Source organism: Scyliorhinus canicula, chromosome 1 (genome assembly GCF_902713615.1).
Source record: "Scyliorhinus canicula chromosome 1, sScyCan1.1, whole genome shotgun sequence".
Taxonomy (NCBI): domain Eukaryota; kingdom Metazoa; phylum Chordata; class Chondrichthyes; order Carcharhiniformes; family Scyliorhinidae; genus Scyliorhinus; species Scyliorhinus canicula.
In genome coordinates, this window is record NC_052146.1 from 280,336,924 (window position 1) to 280,355,545 (window position 18,622).

The 18,622-nt window shown below is 45.7% G+C and overlaps 1 protein-coding gene across 2 annotated transcripts in view; it reads right to left on the minus strand.

The window, feature by feature from the left end:
- Positions 1–736: 736 nt before the first annotated feature.
- Positions 737–18,622, minus strand: part of LOC119974773 (WD repeat-containing protein 64-like) — a 208,166-nt gene continuing 190,280 nt past the window's right edge. For both annotated transcript variants that reach the window (XM_038813996.1, XM_038814007.1), the window contains 4 exons: positions 15,846–15,954; positions 14,086–14,166; positions 6,868–6,990; positions 737–992 (listed from right to left, as the gene is read on the minus strand). In XM_038813996.1, coding sequence (XP_038669924.1) covers positions 906–992; positions 6,868–6,990; positions 14,086–14,166; positions 15,846–15,954 — 400 coding nt within the window. In that variant the 3' untranslated portion in view covers positions 737–905. The remainder of the gene's footprint in view (positions 993–6,867; positions 6,991–14,085; positions 14,167–15,845; positions 15,955–18,622) is intronic.

Here is an 18,622-nt window from a genome sequence, read left to right on the forward strand (position 1 = left end):
CGAGCCTGGAGAACCAGCATGTTTATCTATTTATATTCCAGTTGTCACAACAAGAGAAAGTTTAATTCGTCTCAGTTGCTTCATTTTCTTCTGCAAGGCAAATCTGGGTCATAAATGGATCCTTCAGCATGTTGACTACACACATGGTGGGTGGAAACTGGGACTTCTTCTAAAATGCGCAGTACAATTTGGTGCCCTTTGCTCCTGGTCAGCCTAGATAATGTGACAATATTCTTACAAGGGTATTTCTCCTTGAATCAGTTGTAAAAGTGCGACTGCATTCTCCATGCAAATGATCCATAATTATCCAGTCACTAAACGTGTCTTTAGGATAATGTACATTAGGTGTGGAGCCACACAACTCAAACCTCTGGATTGGTGTCTAATGTCAAAATAGCAATTAAAATGCTTTTCATTGGACTGTTTACTGTTGAAGCTTGCCCTGACGTGATTTTAAAAATCCTGCTAATCATATTGCCACAATTAGGCAAATTCCACTGGCTAAAATTAATTTGATCACTCCCCCAAGAATTGAATCAATTCCTGCTGACCTGTTGAACCTTTGCCTTCAAAGATGAACCCGTGCGACTATCATCTAACTGAACAAAGCTAATAAGATTCACATAGCAGTAGGTAGGCATGAAACTGACTACCAGAAAAATTCTAGCCTCTTTTTCTTCCCGTAACTATATTTCAAATCTATCCTGGAAAAGTAAATTGGTAAACAGCAGATGAGTAGGAGCAATGCATTACTCAGTAACTTTACTTCAGGTGAGCCACATGATTCCAATGAGCTTAACTATGTAGTCCTTTTTATCCTACATAGAACAAATTCAGTTTGTTCTCCTAAAACCTCAGAGAGCCACTTGACATGGATGAAGAGCACCTGCTGAAACCTCTTATTTTCAGAGCATTACGTAAGCGGGTGGATTAGGACTGGCATTGAAAATGTGACAAGTCTTAATTGGGTTGAGAGTAGTAAGCTTCGTTTCCTGTAAGGCAAAAATATAAGTTTAAATTGAAGCCTTAAAACATTTTAAAACTTTTTTTATTGTATCCTTTGTTCATGTTCATCAGAATGAGAATATCTGCTGGTGGGACATCTTTTTCAACAGCCATCATCTGATTGTAATGTGAAACTAGGTATCATCATGCCCATTAGAGGCATGTCATATTGCGAACTTTAGACCATAAGACCATTAGACATAGGAGCAGAATTAGACCACACGACCCATCGAGTCTGCTCCTCCATTCAATCATGGCTGATATTTTCTCATCCCCATTCTCCAGCCTTCTCCCCACAACCCCTGATGCCCTTATTAATCAAGAACCTATCTGTCTCTGTCTTAAAGACACTTAGTGATTTCAGACAACTTTTAGACAATACTTTTAAAAATGGGACCAAAACAAGATATTTAGAAGGGTGCCACAAATCATGTGAAGTTTGGCAGTTGGACTGCAGACAGTGCAAAGACTCCTATGAATATCTAATTCAGTATGGATATAGGTGAGGATATTACATAAATATTTGTGAAATTCATACACCTCATTGTTTAAGGATGGGCCAACACTTACACAATGGAGTTTCCAGTCTCCATGTATCATACTAGGTTTAAGGGAACATCAAAACCCGATGGCTACTTTCAACTCCCAACAGATCAAGACTGAATTCTCCATCTAAACCAGATTGGGTTATCCTCAAAAATGTCAACCCAGCAGCTATGTGATCAAAGCTCATTTCAGGAACTTCATCTTTATTACCCCAGGACTCAGCAGATTAATCAGAACCGTTAGTTATCAGCCAGTCCGAGAACCAGACTCTGAGATGAGCTGGAACTCATCATGCAGCCAAAGTACTTAACCTGTTCCAGTTTAAAAGTTCACCTGAGAGCCAACCTTCCAGATATTTGACTACAGGAAACTTCACAACCTGCTGTGAACCCTTTGTTTTACAAGACACTCACTTCAATTCTAAATCATCAAAGCCATTCCCACAGGCCTGCCATGTGGGACTGCAGGATGAAAGGCATTTTTTCCAAAAATAGAATTATCCGAATAGAGTTGCTCAAGGATATTGACCTCAGTTTATTTTTGGAGAAATGGGCTAAGGATTTTTTTTTAAATTCATTTACGGGATGTTTCCCCCCATGTTTCTCATAGACCAGCATTTATTGCTGAGTTGCCCTTCAGATGGTCATGAGCTGGCTTCATTAATCACTGAAATCCCTGAGGTGTAGGTACACCCATAGTGCTGTTTGGAAGGGAATTCCAGGATGTTGTCCCAGCAACAATGAAGCAACCGCGATATATTTCCAAGTCATGATGGTGAGTGACTTGGAGGGGACACTCCAGATGGTGGGGTTCCCAGGTATCTGTTGCTCTTGGCCTTCTAGATGGTAGGGGCCGTGGGCTTGGAAGGTGCTGTCTAAGCAACCGTGGCGAGTTTCACTGCATCTTGTAGATGGTACACACTGTTGCCACTGTTCGTCGGTGATGGAAGGATTAAATATTTGCAGAAGGGGTAACAGTCAAGCGGGCTGCTTTGTCCTGGATGGTGTTGAGTTTCTTGAGTGTTGTTGGAGCTCCACTCATCCAGGCAAGTGAAGAATATTCCATTATACTCCTGTCTTTTGCTTTGTAGATGGTGGAAAGGCTTTAGGGGGTGGGGGGTCAGGAGGTGAGTAACTCGCCTCAGGAATCCTGGACTTTGACCTGCGATGGTAGCCACTGTATTTATATGGATAGTCCAGTTCAGTTTCTGGTCAATCGTAATGCCCAGGATGTTGATAGTGGGAGATTCAGTGATGATAATGCCATTGAATGTCAAAGTAAGATGGTTAGATCCCCTGTTGTAGGAAATGGTCATTGCCTGGCACATGTGTGGCATGAAGCAGGACCTCTAGGGTTGTAACCTCAGGATTACTCCCTGTGCCACATGCCAGTGAGGCTAGAAACAGGAGGATAGTGCAGCTAAATACGTGGCTGAGCTGGTGGTGCTGGAGGCAGGGTGTCAGATTTCTGGACCACTGGGATCTCTTCCAGGGCAGGTGTGACCTGTACAGGAAGGATGGGTTTCATCTAAACTGGAGGGGCACCAATATCCTGGCTGGGATGTCTGCAAGAGTCACACGGGAGGATTTAAACTAATATGGCAGGGGGGGTGGGAACCAGAGTGCTAGCTTAGAAAGTGTAACAACTGCAGGGGAAATAGAGCACAAAAATAATAGAACAACGTCACCCTGTCTGCTCACCCTGTCTGCTCAAAAACAGTGGTTTGTAGTGCATTTGTTTCAACGCCAGAAGTATAGCGGGTAAAGCAGATGAACTTAGAATGCTTATTAGTACTTGGAATTACGATGTGGCTATCACAAAAACATGGTTATAGGAAGGGCAGGATTGGCAGCTGAACGTTGGAGGATATAGATGCTTCAGGAGAGATAGAGGGGGATGTAAAAGGCGTGGGGGAGTAGGATTACTTGTTCAGGAGAATATTATAGCCCTCCTGAGGGAGGACACCTTGGAGGGCTCATACAATGAGGTAATCTGGGTACAGTTTAGGAACAGGAAGGGGGCTATTACAATGTTAGGCGTTTATTACAAGCTAGCTAGAGATAGAGGAGCAGATAGGTAGAGAGATTTTGGAAAGGTGCTAAAGTAACAGGGTTGTTGTGGTAGGGGATTTTAATTTCCCCGATATTGACTGGGACTTACTTTGTGCTAGGGGTTTGGATGGGGCAGAGTTTGTAAGGGGTATCCAGGAGGCCGTCTTGATGCAATGTGTAGATAGTCCAACTAGGGAAGGGGCAGTACTGGATCTGGTATCGGGGAATGAGCCAGGAGAGGTGGCTGAGATTTCTGTAGAGGAACATTTTGGGATTAGTGACCACAATTCCGTATGTTTTAGGGTACTTTTGGACAGGGATGAGGGTAACCCTCACGATAAGGTGCAAAACTGGGGAAAGGCAAATTACGATAACATTGGACAGGAATTGAAGAATTTGGATTGGGTGCGGCTGTTGGATAATAAATCAACATCGGACATTTGGGAGTCTTTCAAGTGACAGTTGATTAGGATTCAGAAAAGCCACGTTCCTGAGAGAATGAAGGATAAGTATGGGAAGTTTAGAGAGCCTTGGATAATGAGGGATATTGTGAACCTTGTCAAAAAGGAAAAGGAGACTTTTGTACGGTCTGGGTGGCTTGAGGAGTATAAAGAAAGTAGGCAAGTACTGAAGCGGGAAATTAGGAGGGCTAGGAGAGGTCATGAAATGTCCTTGGCAAGTAGGATTAACGTGAATCCCAAAGCTTTTTATTCATATGTATGGTCAGGGAAAGGATTGGACCACTTAAGGACAATGGGGGGATCCATGTGTTGAGCCAGAGGAAATGGGCGAGGTGCTAAATGAATACTTTGCATCAGTGTTCACTAAAGAAAGGGACTTTGTGGAAGTTGATTCTTGGCTAGGGTGTGTGGACAGTTTGGATCATGTTAACATTGAAAAGGGGGAGGTAATGGGTCTTTTTAAATATATTACGGTAGATACGTAATGGGATTTATCCCAGAATACTGAGGGAAGAAAGGGTGGAATTTGCTGAGGCCTTGACTGACATCTTTGTATCCTCATTGGCGACAGGTGAGATCCCAGAGGACTGGAGAATAGCTAATGTGGTACCGCTGTTTAAGAAAGGTAGCAGGGATAATCCTGGAAACTATAGGCCAGTGAGCCTCACGTCGGTAGCATCTTGGCAAACTCGGATAGGGTGGGTATAGAAGGATACAGCACAAGGAAGTGCTGAGGGTTTGGTTGGTATCATGACCGGCACAGGCTTGGAGGGCCAAAGGGCCTGTTCCCTGTGCTGTATTGTTCTTTGAAGGTCACTTGCCACTTGTCAGCCCAAGCCTAAATATTGTCCTAGTCTTGCTGCATTTGGACATGAACTGCTTCAGTATCTGAGGAGTCATGAATGGTGCTGAACATTATACAGTCACCTGCAAACATCCCCACTTCCAACATTATGATGGAAGGAAGGTTATTGATGAAGCAGCTAAAGATGGTTGGACCTAGGGCACTACCCTGAGGAACTCCTGCAGTGATATCCTAGAGCTGAGACAATTGACCTCCAAACACCACAAGCATTTACCTTTGTTTCAGATGTGACTCCAACTAGTGGAGAGTTCCCCCCCCCCCCCCCCCCCCCCGCCCCGTCCTGCCCCCGATTCTCATTGCCTCCAGCTTTGCTAGGGTTCCTTGATGCCATACTTAGTCAAATGCTGCATTTATGTCAAAGGCAGTCGCTCTCACCTCGCCTCTGACATTCATGTTTGAACCATGTCTTTAATAAAGTCAGGCGCTAAGTTACGCTGGCGGAATCCAAACTGAGCATCCATGAGCAAGTTATTGCCAAGTAAATTCTCCCTGATAGCACTGTTAATAATCCCTTCCAGCAATTTGCTGATGAGAGTAGGCTGATAGGGAGTTAATTGGCTGGATGGATTTGTCCTGTTTCTTGTGGACAGGGTGTATCTGGGCAATTTTCCACATTGCCAGGTAAATGCCTGTGTTGTAGCTGTACTGGAGCAGCTTGGCTAGGATGCGGCAAGTTCTGGAGGACAAGTCCTCAGTACTATTACTGGGATATTGTCAGGGCCCATAGCCTTAGCAGTATCAGTGCCTTCAGCCATTTCTTGATATCACGTGGAGTGAATTGTATTGTCTGAAGACTGGCATCTGTGGTGCTGGGGACGTCTGGAAGACGCCAGAATGGATCATCCGCTCGGCACTTCTGTTGAAGTTGACAATTGAAAATTGTTACAAATGCTTCAGCTTTATATTTTGTCTAGTTGTGCTGGGCTCCTTCATCATTGAGAATGGGGATATTTATGGAGCCTCCTCCTCCAATAAGTTGTTTAATTGTCCACCACCATTCACTTCTGGATGTGGGAGCACTGCAGAGAGTAGATTTGATCCATCAGTTGTGGAATTGCTTAGCTCTGTTTATTACTTGCTGCTTATGTTGTTTGACATGCAAGTAGTCCTGTGTTGTAGCTTCATCAGGTAGACACTATATTTTTAGGTCTGTCTGGTGTTGCTCCTGGCATGCATTTCTGCACTGAACCAGGGTTGATCCTCTGGCTTGGTGGAAATGGTAGATTGGGGGATATACCAGGCCATGAGGTTACAGATTGTACAATTCTAGATTCTTCCATGATAGGAAACATCCTCCCATCAACTACTCTGTTACCTGCCCTCAGAATCTTTTATGTTTCAATCACCGGACTGACTCGCCTCCTTCTTATGATTCTATGATTCTCTGTGTCCTGGCTAATATTAATGTCCTAACCAAATGCACTATAAGGTATTGGGTGTGATCTAACAGCCATGCCACACCAGACTCAGGACACAACGTGGCTGGTAAATTTTCCGAGAGGCTTCTCGCAAAGTTTACCCAGCTCGTTATGCCTCGCAAGATCTTATGGGATTTTGCGAGGCATCACAATCTGCATATTCAAGTGAATGGATAGCCTCACTTAAAAGTGTCTTTGCTGGATGTACCCAGTCCCGTGATCAAATCCCCTCGCCGTGAAGACCCTGAGCCAATGCCATTTAGCATAGGTCTCCAGAAACGTGGACCATGCTGAACGGCACTTCACATCTGCAGGTGATCGGTGGCCCCAGGGTGGTCGGCCTCTGGGTAGGGTGGAGTACCCCGACACTGCTGATGCCACCTGGGCCTTGACACAAGCCTGGCATCCAGGCAGTGCCACCCAGATACCATGGCTGAGCCAAATGGGTGCCAGCCTGGCACTGCCAGGGCGCCCAGGTGCCACCCATTTCTGTCAATTCACTCTTATTTGGAGTTACTTACCTTTTTAACATTTGTAAGGACTTTCCTTTCTCCTGCAAAGAAATTATGGAGGGAATCTTGACCTCCTTGTTTTGGAGTAACCGAAATATCATCAAATGGGTTTATCTGGAATAAAGGATCGATCTGTGGAGATAATACATTAAAAATACAATAAGTACCATGTATCAACCCAACTCCTCATCCTACAGTCTGAAATACAGCCTTCAACTTTTGCATCCCTGCAGCTATCCTATAATTGTACTTCATTTTTTCATGGCCAGAATATTATGCTCCTGCCCAGAATCCATTTTCTGGGTGGCGGGCTGAACTGAATTGAGGGATGAAGGCTTTAGGGGCTAAATGCATGCATTTGTAATGAAAGCTATGGTCCAGTGTTCTTATCAGTAAACATGTAAAGGGTAGAAATTTGAATTAGGGACCAGCTGTTCAATTTTAAAGGGGAGTAAGGAATCTTTGCAACTTGCGAAGGTTTCATAAGTAAGCAAGGGAAGATTGTTCAATTTTATTTGGCACGAAAATGTCAAACATAGGGAAACATTAAAGATTTTTATATTTCGGACATATTTAGTTCACAGGTGCTGAGGATAATGTAATCACCGATAAAAGCGAAAAAGGCTTCATATGGAGAGACTTTGGAAGGATTAGTTGTTGGCTATATGGGGAAGGCCCCCAAAAACAATTCTGAGCTGGGAGAACGTGCAGTTTGTTTCAGCCTTCCAGTCAAGTCAGAAAAATCTTGGGCTTCGCAAAGCAGTCTTGTGTCTAAAAGTTGCTTGGATTTCCACAGCAGAATGGAAGCGAGATTGAGAGGTTGTGTGGTGTATGTTTATTAAAGTGACAGCAACTTTGTTGTGGTTATATTATTAGGATTTTTATAGTTAAGCATCTACAACGGAATGTTGCCTGGAAGGTGTTATGGGGATTGTTTTGTAAAACTAATTTTAACTATGTAACTGTAATCTTTTGTGCTTAAATTTTCTTTTCTTCTTGTTAATAAAGCTTTTAATTTTTAACATCTCAAACGTTTTCTCAACTTCCTTCTGCTAAGATCAGTATTTTCATTTTCAGAATACAAAAACTAAAAGTATGGCCCATGAGCCAAGTTTCCTTATGGGATTTGGTTTGCTCAACAATTAACATTGGCTGTCATCACAATGTATGCCATGGAGGCATGAAGACATGGAGCTCCCGTCCACTACCTTTCATTATTTACATCTATCTTGTTTTTATAAGATGCTTCTTGAAGGAACTAACACAAAGTAAACTGTACAATGAGCCAAAGCCCTGTGTCGTATATGGAGTTTGGGTTTTCTTGTGAGAACAAATCAAATGCTTAGATTGGGGTAATTGTTCAGTCCAAGAGCATAAAACTCCAATAAACTAAATGTCTAAAATGTTCTAATTTCATTTCATTCAATTGCAAACCCTAAAGACATAGAATCCCTACAGTGCAGAAGGAAGCTATTCAGCCCATCATGTGTGATCTGGCATTCTGAAAGAGCACCCTATCTAGGCCCACTCCCCTGCACTATCCCCGTAATCCCACCTAACCTGCATATCTGAAAATGAAAATGAAATGAAAATCGCTTATTGTCACGAGTAGGCTTCAATGAAGTTACTGTGAAAAGCCCCTAGTCGCCACATTCCGGCGCCTGTCTGGGGAGGCTGGTACGGGAATCTTTGGACTGTGGGAGCAAACTCGAGCACCCGGAGGAATCACACAGAGACACGGGAAGAACATGCAAACTCCACACAAACCTTCACCCAAGGGCGGAATTGAACCCAGGTAGTTGGCGCTATGAGGTAGCAGTGCTAACCATTGTGCCACAGTGCTGCCACATGTGTGTTTTCCTCAACAGCCTGGCCTTGTTAAGAGTGGGGGGGGGGGGGACCTTTAAGCAGTGGCACCATACCTGTGGGGTTGAAGGATCCCTCTGTAGACCATGGAGCAGCGATAAATGTGGTCCCCTCTCCATCCCACCCTCTGGAACCTGCTGGGGACGACCAGGGTTTACATGGCAGTCTCCTCACATGAAAGCAGTTCCTCCTGACTTCAGCAAAACGTCAGCAGGCATGGGAAGTGACACTTAATTTTCTCAATCGTCATCCAGTGGACAACAGCATTGCTGGGTTTCTTGCTGCTAGTTTAAGGCAGCCACATTGATCACTGCTCATGATAATGCTTCAATTTACCCTGGTTATATGACTAAGAGTAGCTCATTGTCAATGGTTGTCCAAGAAAAATGGCCTTTGCACCTTGATCCGAGAGGGCCACTCATCAAGTCAAGACAGTGGAGTTAGCAACTGTCCTACTTTTACCTTTAGGGAATCCGTAAATCCTTGAGCTTGGAGGCATTTTGACTGCTTTCTCCAATGGATTCAGGAAGCTGAGAAGCCAAAGGCTGTCTGTAGGTTTCACTGGTCTACTAAATGCAGCAATAGCTTGCTCTGGTAAGGTGCAGCACACCCAAGTGGATGGCATCGTGAAAATCAGTTCCATTAAATCCTTTTTTTTTTAAATAATTTTTATTCAAATTTTTCAACAACAAATTTTCTCCCAACAATAAAATAAACAAGGCATAGAAAAAACAGAAAGAAAAGCCCCTCCCCCCCAATACAAAGCAATAAATTAATAACAAAAAAGAAAGTAACAAACATATAGTTGCAAAAACAAACCCCCTTAACAGACCCATAATCCCCCCCCCCCCTCCCCCCCGGGTTGCTGCTGAGATTGACCACCCCCTAACACTCCGCCAGGAAATCAAGAAAAGGCTGCCACCGCCGGAAGAACCCTTGCACCGACCCCCTCAGGGCAAACTTGACCCTCTCCAGTTTGATGAACCCGGCCATGTCGTTAATCCAGCATTCCGGGCTCAGGGGGCTTCGCGTCCTTCCACTGTAAAAGAATCCTACGCCGGGCTACTAGAGACACAAAGGGCAGAATACCGGCCTCTCTCGCCTCCTGCACTCCCGGCTCCGATGCTACCCCAAAGATAGCGAACCACCAGCCCGGTTCCACCCTGGAAACGACCACCTTGGACAAGTCCCCGCCACCCCCTCCAACGCCGGACACACCCAGAACATGTGGGTGTGATTCGTTGGGCCTCCTGAACACCTCCCACACCTGTCCTCACCCCCAAAGAACTGGCTCAGCCTGGCCCCAGTCATATGCGCCCTATGCAGCACCTTCAGCTGAATTAAGCTGAGCCATGCGCAAGAAGAGGACGAATTCACCCTCCCCAGGGCGTCCGCCCACGTCCCCTCGTCGATCTCCTCCCCTCTCTCCTCCTCCCACTTCGCTTTCAGCTCTTCCACCGAGGCCTCCTCCCCCTCCTGCATCACCTGATAAAGTGCCGAGATCCTACCCTCACCGACCCACGTCCCCGAGAGCACCCTATCCTGCATCCCCCTAGGCGGCAGTAGTGGAAACTCCGCCACCTGCCGCTTAACAAACGCCCTAATCTGCATTAACCCGAAAGTATTCCCAGGGGGGAGACCCCACTTCGCCTCCAACTCCTCTAAAGACGCAAACTTCCCGTCCAGGAAAAGGTCCCCCGTCCACCTGATGCCTGACCTGTGCCAACTCAAAAACCCACCATCTATTCTCCCTGGTGCAAACCGGTGGTTGCCCCGTATAGGGGTCCAAACTGAGGCCTTCACTTCCCCCCTATGTCGCCTCCACTTCCCCCAAATTTTGAGGGAAGCCACCATCACTGGTCTCATAGAATACCTTGCCGTTGGGAGTGGGAGCGGGGCCGTGACCAGTGCCTCCAAGCTCGTGCCCACACAGGACGCCACCTCCAACCTCTTCCATGCGGCACCCTCCCCCTCCATCACCCACCTATGAATCATTGCTACATTGGCAGCCCAGTAGTACCCACACAGGTTGGGCAATGCCAAACCACCTACCTCCCTGCCTCGCTCCAGGAATACCCTACTCACTCTCTGGGACTTCCGCGCCCACACTAACCCCAGAATACTCTTATTCACCCTCCTAAAGAAAGCCTTCGGAATCAAGATGGGGAGACACTGGAAGAGAAACAAAAACCTCGGGAGCACCATCATCTTAACCAACTGGACCCTGCCCGCCAAGGAGAGTGGCAGCACATCCCACCTCCTAAACTCCTCCTCAATCTGTTCCACCAGCTTCGAAAAGTTTAGCCTATGTCGGGCCCCCCAGCTCCTAGCTATCTGGACGCCAAGATATCTAAAGCTCCACTCCGCCCTCTTCTTTTAAAAATTTTTTTAGAGTACCCAATTCAATTTTTCCAATTAAGGGGCAATTTAGTGTGGCCAATCCACCTAGCCAGCACATCTTTGGGTTGTGGGGGTGAAACCTACGCAAACACAGGGAGAATGTACAAACTCCCAGAGCCGGGATCGAACCTGGGACCTCAGCGCTGTGAGGCAGCAATGCTAACCACTGCACCACCATGCTGCCCTCTCCGCCCTCTTCAACGGGAGCTCCCCTATCTCCCTCTCCTGGTCCCCCATTCCATTAGATCCTTGACCCTGTACATCAAATGACCTGCTATTTACGTTGGAGAACTGATGAATGTTACTGTTGAAATGTTAGGTTAAATCAAAAAATACTGTTAAATATTTAGCAGACATTTAATTTTTTGACACATTATATTTGGCCTAACAGATGTGCTTGCCTTAAGAGAAACATTTCTTCCTAAAACAAAAAGTTGTTATAGGAGAAAACTAACTACAGTCCACATACAGGTTTCAATAATGTGACAATAATGCTTTCATTTTAGGTGCCAGTATTTGACAGCTTCCTATATGGTTTACTGCAGATATAAGCATATGTTATTAATTTATGGAACTGGGTTAATTCATGAGCTCGGCTGTCTCAGGTAGGTCGCTGTAGTGAAATGTAAATGCAGCTAGAGCCTTTTTAAGATCAACAGTGGTGAGATAAAATCCTGCTCTGCTTAGATCAATTTATCTTGCATAGAATCACTTTCATTCATTGCCCTTTCAATTTTAACAATACATGGGGCGTGATTCTCCGCACCCGCGAAAAATCGCGAAGTTGGCGTCAAAAACGGGCGGGTTCCCCCCCGACCGGGAACCGATTCTGCTCCCCAGTCGGGGCTAGCATCGCGCGGCCGTGACCTCCGGCATAGCGGGCTTAACGAATTTCGTTAAGCCCGCTAACCAGAGTTAGCGACGGCTGACGCGTCAGATGACGTCAGCCGCGCATGCGCGGATTGGACGACTCCAACCCGCGTATGCGCGGATGACGTCATCACGCATATGTGTGAAACCCGCGCATGCGCGGGCCGGTATGCCCCTCAGCCGTCCCGTGAATGGATACAGCGGGGCGGCGGAGGGAGAAAGAGTGCGCGGGGTAAGTACCCGCTGCCCGCGATCGGTGGGCACCGATTGCGGGCCCATGGCACCCTTGGCACGGCTGTGGTACTGCCGTGCTAATCAGTGCCATGGTTCCCCAGATCGGGACTTTACGGCCGTTTTTACGAACGGTCAGACCAGGTGTGTTTTACATTCATAAAAACGGTCGTAAAGGCCTTGGAAATCGGCCCATCGGCCAGGGGTGAATCGCTGCTCGCCGTAAAAAAACGGCGGGCAGCGATTCGTGTCGGGAGGTGTGTGTGTGGGGGGGGGGGAGAATAGCGGGAGGGCGTCGGATCAGCGTGGCCGTAAAAATTTACGTCGCCCGCTATTCTCCGCCCCGTCGTGAGTGCGGAGAATTCCGCCCATGATTTTGTTGACTGCCTTTTCAGTCCAGGATCTCTTGAGATAAAATCCCAGGCCACTATCCTGAATCACACTGACTTATTTTTAAAAGCTAGTCATAGTGTGAAACACAATGGTTTATAATGTGTTTTCTACTGAATTTTCCATAACTCTGTTGGAAGAGACATGCTGGTACACAGTCACCCTTTGTTAGTTTGTTCTCTGCATAATATTATTCATTGGAGGCACTTGCAAGTCAACATTATGTACGATAGATACATGAAGCAATTCTCCACTGATATGATTGGAAACCATGGGGTGCATTCCTCATTCATGATGTCATTCAAGAACATAAAACATACAGTGCAGAAGGAGGCTATTTCAGCCCATCAAGTCTGCACCGACCCACTTAAGCCCTCATTTCCACCCTAGCCCGGTAAGCCAATACCCTTCCTAACCTTTTTTTGGACACAAAGGGCAATTTACCATTGCCAATCCACCTAACCTGCACATCTTTGGACTGTGGGAGGAAACCAGAGCACCCGGAGGAAACTCACGCAGACACAGGGTGAACGTGCAGACTCCATACAGACAGTGACCCAGTGGGTAATCAAACCTGGGACCCTGGCTCTGTGACCATGCTACCATGCTGTCCAAAAATGGATGAAATAATGAGAAGTCTTTTAGTGGTAAAAACGGGGCGGCATTGACAAGTTGTGCCGAAGGGCCTATTTTCATGCTGTAAACCTCAATGTCTATGGAAGTTTCAAAAGGGACATTTGCATCGAAGTTAAGTGCCAAAACTTTCAGAGGCAGCTCAATTCCAGTCATTGAGGAAATTTGGAAGTTTAACTGTGCGAGACAGCAATGATGAATCACCCTCCTTAGTGAAATGCAAGTGATGATGACACAACTCTCAAAGCTGCTCGAGTAAGCTACACGGTGGCTCCATGGATAGCTGTGGGGTTTGCTCAGCCTTCCGCCAGATGCATCTGCCTCTCTTCCGAACTATGGAACTCTTCCTCATCGATCTCCCCGAGATGTGATAATAGGAATGGCCAAAGGAATGGCCACCTAATTTTCTCCTTGAAATTTCCTCACATGTGTGAAAAATGAACATAGAACATTACAGTGCAGTACAGGCCCTTTGGCCCTCGATGTTACGCCAACCTGTGAAACCACTCTAAAGCCCATCTACACGATCCCCTTATCGTCCATATGCCTATCCAATGACCAATGAAGTTGAAGACAATGCTGAATCAACTTCTAAATTGTTAGATAAGGCTCAAAAGGTCTATGAGAAATCAGTGTTTTGATATTTTCAACAGAAATAATGATTGCAGATAAAAAGAAACTTCATTGAAAACAACCCGACAGCATTCATATTGTTATGCCAGTTGCTTCACATTACATTTTGTATTTGCAGCTAAACTGCTATTTATTACATTTCATTGGTTAGCCTATCAAGCACATTATTATTTTTTGTGGAGGAAATAAGAAGCATTAACTTACAGTGTACACTGGAAGAGCTCGAAATACAGCACCCATTGCTCTAGTACCCGATATGGAATTTTCAATTGGTTTTGATTTGAGCTGTCAGGAACCACACAGAAGTGAATCATTCCTTGCATCTTTATTCACTGGTATTTACTGAGTTTACAATATGTCTAAATGATTGGAAATTGAATGATGAGTGAAAGAAATCAAACCATTGAACAGAAAACTACTGAAACTGGTGTTGGATGTCAACAGCTTCAGAAAACACTACAGCCTTCTGGACTGAACATTGAGTTCAACAACATTCAACGGTAAACTTTCCCCTCCATCTCTACCCCTCTCCCATGTTTGTATTCTGAATTCAGTTTCCCCTGGCATGTCCCAACACAACCCCACCGCTCCCCCGCATGACCACTGCCTCTTGTTCAGTTTTGCTCCCCTCTGAGCAATGAACTTTGTTCTCCTGTCAACACATTCTGGTATCCTACTTTTACCACGATTAACACTCTTCAATACCTAATGGTACCAATAACAGCCCCTTTGTCTCATCTCCATGACATCTTTGCCAATCTCTCCCTAGCTTCGACCAATCACTGACTTTCCATTCTGTCTCACCCCTCCCCCTCTCCCAAGTATAGAATTCATCACATTTCCAGTCCTTTTCAGTTCTGTAGAAGGGTCATAAGGACCTAGAACATAAGAACATAAGAACTAGGAGCAGGAGTAGGCCATCTGGCCCCTCGAGCCTGCTCCGCCATTCAATGAGATCATGGCTGATCTTTTGTGGACTCAGCTCCACTTTCCGGCCCGAACACCATAACCCTTAATCCCTTTATTAACCTGACACATTAACTCTGTTTCTCTCTCCACCAATGTTGCCAGACCTGCTGGATTTATCCAGCGTTTTTGTTTTTATTTCAGATGCGCAACATCTGCAGTATTTTGCTTTTATATTCAGAAAATAAGCTCTTAATTAAGCCACTGCCTTTGCGGTGTTCAAAGTTGGGCAATAAAATATATCCTATTGGGTCCAAGAACTACCTCACTGCTCGTGAGTTTACAGTAGCAGTAATATTGTAGAGAAAGCAAACCTCTATTGGTAGGCATTCTGATTGAAAATAATTTTCCAATAAACATTTCAACAAATTATTTACTGGGCAACGTATACTTTGATGAAGATTAATTAACTTTATCATTTTACCAACAAATTGACTGGGATCAGATGCAATTGAGGAAGTAAAACTGCAGTTGCTTGGCCTTGCCATTCAGGCTGAAGCACAGGGGCCTTGACATTAAATTCAACTATAAGGATCGTGTGGAAACTGCTATATCTGTTTAATTGGAAATTTGTTTCCAAGTAGGAGATAGGTATTGATATTTGCTTGTCAAAGTCCTATTTCAGTGGCCTAGCTGATTCAAATTAAGGGCCAAATTTTAACTCTCAGCCAGCCCTGCCAGAGATGACCGTGGGAAGGCCCAGCTGACTGTAACGGGTGGACCTCATTAGTAGGCCTATGATCTTTGATCTTTAATTTGACGGGAAGTGGCTGCCCAGCTGCTAAATGTAGCGGTTAGACATACACAGCGGCCACCAGAGTCAACAGCTCCACAGAAATAGGTTGCCAGGAATGGCCTCGCAGCTGAAGGAAAGCAACAGAGAGAAGGGGAAAAGCTGAGGGCTGGTGAGATCTGAGACACTGAGGTTTCCTCGCAGTGCTCAGAGGAGCACTTAAGAAGTGCCAGTGTATTATGTAAAAATAAAGATCCATTCCTACCCGAGGTATAGTCACTGATTTAAAGAGCTTCTTATCATGATCCAGGTCAAGAACTTTCCGCTGTTGCGTCAGCTTTAGATTATATGCATCACGATCAAATGGCTTCCATCTACCATAAGCAATTGAAAAATAGCAATTGAAAAATAAATGACATGATAATATTAATTTACCATCTAAGAGGAGTAAAATTAAGGTGCATCCTGTGGTCACTTCAGCTGCAGTCAATTGTATAGAACAACTAAAATGGATAAAATAAGTCCTGGCACTTTAAAATGTTTTCTGACTGGCAAAAGAACTAAAGTATATTTTCCTCCCAGGTAAGATCCCAGTGAAACAAAGATGGAATAGTCTTTGCACCACTGGAAATGAATTATGAAATCATAGAATCCCTATAATGCAGAATGAGGCCATTCAGCCCATCGTATCTGCACCGACCCTCCAGAAGAGCACCTAACTAGGCCCACTCCCCCGTCCTATCCCCGTAACCCCGTGCACTGATCATGGCCAATCGACCGAGTCTGCACTTCTTTGGACTGTGGGAGGAAACCGGAGCACCTGGAGGGAACCCTCACAGACACAGGGCGAACATGCAAACTTCACACATACTGTCACCCAAGGCCGGAATTGAGCCCGGGTCCCTGGCACTGTGAGGCAGCAGTGCTCACCACTCTGCCACCGTGCTGTCCTGCCATAACTTCCAGGGCGAACCTGGATTTTAATCATTCTTGTGAGTCTTTGCAACCTTGGAGAGGGAGATCATTGATGGCTCCAGAGATGAGGAAGTAAGAACCAGGTGCAGGATTTTATGAGATGCAACTTCTCTTATTGTTCTGTGCATTAACTCTTTCCAAGCTGCATGATAAATCTCTCAGGTAACTCCTTTTACTGAAAGTAACAGATTACATTTTCTTTATCATTCATTTGAAATTTGCCAGCTTCAACTCCAATGAAATGCTTGAACTTGCCATTTTAACACTAGAGAAAAGGAATTCTCCCATCCCATCCATGGTGGGTTTGGTGGCGGGCGGGCGCAGAGAATCTAATGGGAGCAGTCAGAAACCTGCCAGCGTAAAATCAGGGTGCAATTCTCCCAACGGCAGGTCAATCTTCCCACTGGTATTTGGAGTGATCGGCATTTCATTCTCATGAATGCTCATTAAAACAGCTTCCCTCCCGGAATTCCGTCAGGCCTTCCAGTCTTGTCTCATGCTAATGTGAACTTGCTTTGGTCTGAAGCCCAGTTGGTAAAGAATGGCATGTACAAGGCAGCCCTCAGTTTGCCAGAGACTTTGAGGCAAGTGCAATAAAGGCTACCTGCCACAGTGCTGCGCTGCCCCTGATGCACTGTGTACGCCATCCCGCAGGGGCAGACCGAGCCGTGCCTTCCATCTCCATCCTGAGCTGGTCTTCATGGACAGCACCGTGCTGCCAGACCCATGGACTCTCCTGTGTCACCGAGTCAGATCAGTGCGCTGTACCTGGGGTTGGGGAGAACAGTGGTCTCCTTCCCCTGGGTCCTACACACCAGTGCCTATTGGGGCAGTACGGTGCTGCAGAACCATAGGGCACAAATTCAGCCGTGGTGTAAGATGAGCCTGGGGACATGTGGGCTGACGAAAACCAGGGAGGCAACATTGAAGGAGGGTTGTGCTAGAAGGGTGTGTGTGTGTGTGTGGGGGGGGGGGGGGGGGGGTGGGAGGGCAAACACTAGTGGGGGGGGCAACACGGAAGGAGGGCTGCGCTAGGAGGGGGTGGGGGGAGGGCAAACACTAGGGGGGGGCAGTGTGGAAAGGGAGCTGCCCCCCTAGTGTTTGCCCTTTCCTCCCACCCAGCCAGAAGGACAAGGAGGTGGATGAAGAAGACAACCAATAGATGGCAGAAGGAAGACCAAGTGGAGGGTAGCTGGACCCCTGACAAGTCTGCATGCATCACAAAAAAACAAGGCGGTCGAAGGAATAGCACGTGTATCACTGGAAGGGGATATACACAGAATGCACATAATGGGGTGGGCGCATATTATTGTGGCACATTAGGGATGGTTCATATGAACACTGAACATCAGACAAGTTAGCAAAATTGATGTCCATAGAATTAGAGGGCAGTAGCAGCAGGGATAATTATAAGGTTAATTATGAAATGTGGGCAGGTTAACCAATACATGGTGCCTATAAAGGCATAGCTTTCTGTTATCAAGGCACTCAGTTTATTTTCCCCTTCTGGTGAGTAAAAGCCTGAAATAAAACAGAACTTCAAAAATCAGATAAAACACTGCCACAGCGTGAAGTTATTTTAAGCACTAGAATGGTAACTTGTAGATTACAGAAACAACACTGATATACGGACTGACCACAACATTCTGCTGGCCCTGAAAACGCCACGTGGATTGTGATGCAGGACTATCCCACACTCGATGTTTCTGATGCAGGCTCGATGTAAACTTGGTGCTGTCTGCTTATTTAATAAAATTGGGTTGCAGCCAACTTTAAGCATTCTGTCTAGTGCCTACATGTTTGAATAGACGTCACAAAATCGTGAGAGGCTAGCACGATTTATAGTTACCATGCACTCCACTGGTCTACATCTCTTCAAGGGGGCGGTCTACTGTGGTTGTAGCAGGTGTTGGAAGCCATTCCACAACTGACTTTGACAGTTCTGGGAAGGAGGGAAGAATGGCATATGAAATGAAATGGAATGAAATGAAATGAATGAAATGAAATGAAATGAAATGAAAATCGCTTATTGTCACGAGTAGGCTTCAATGAAGTTACTGTGAAAAG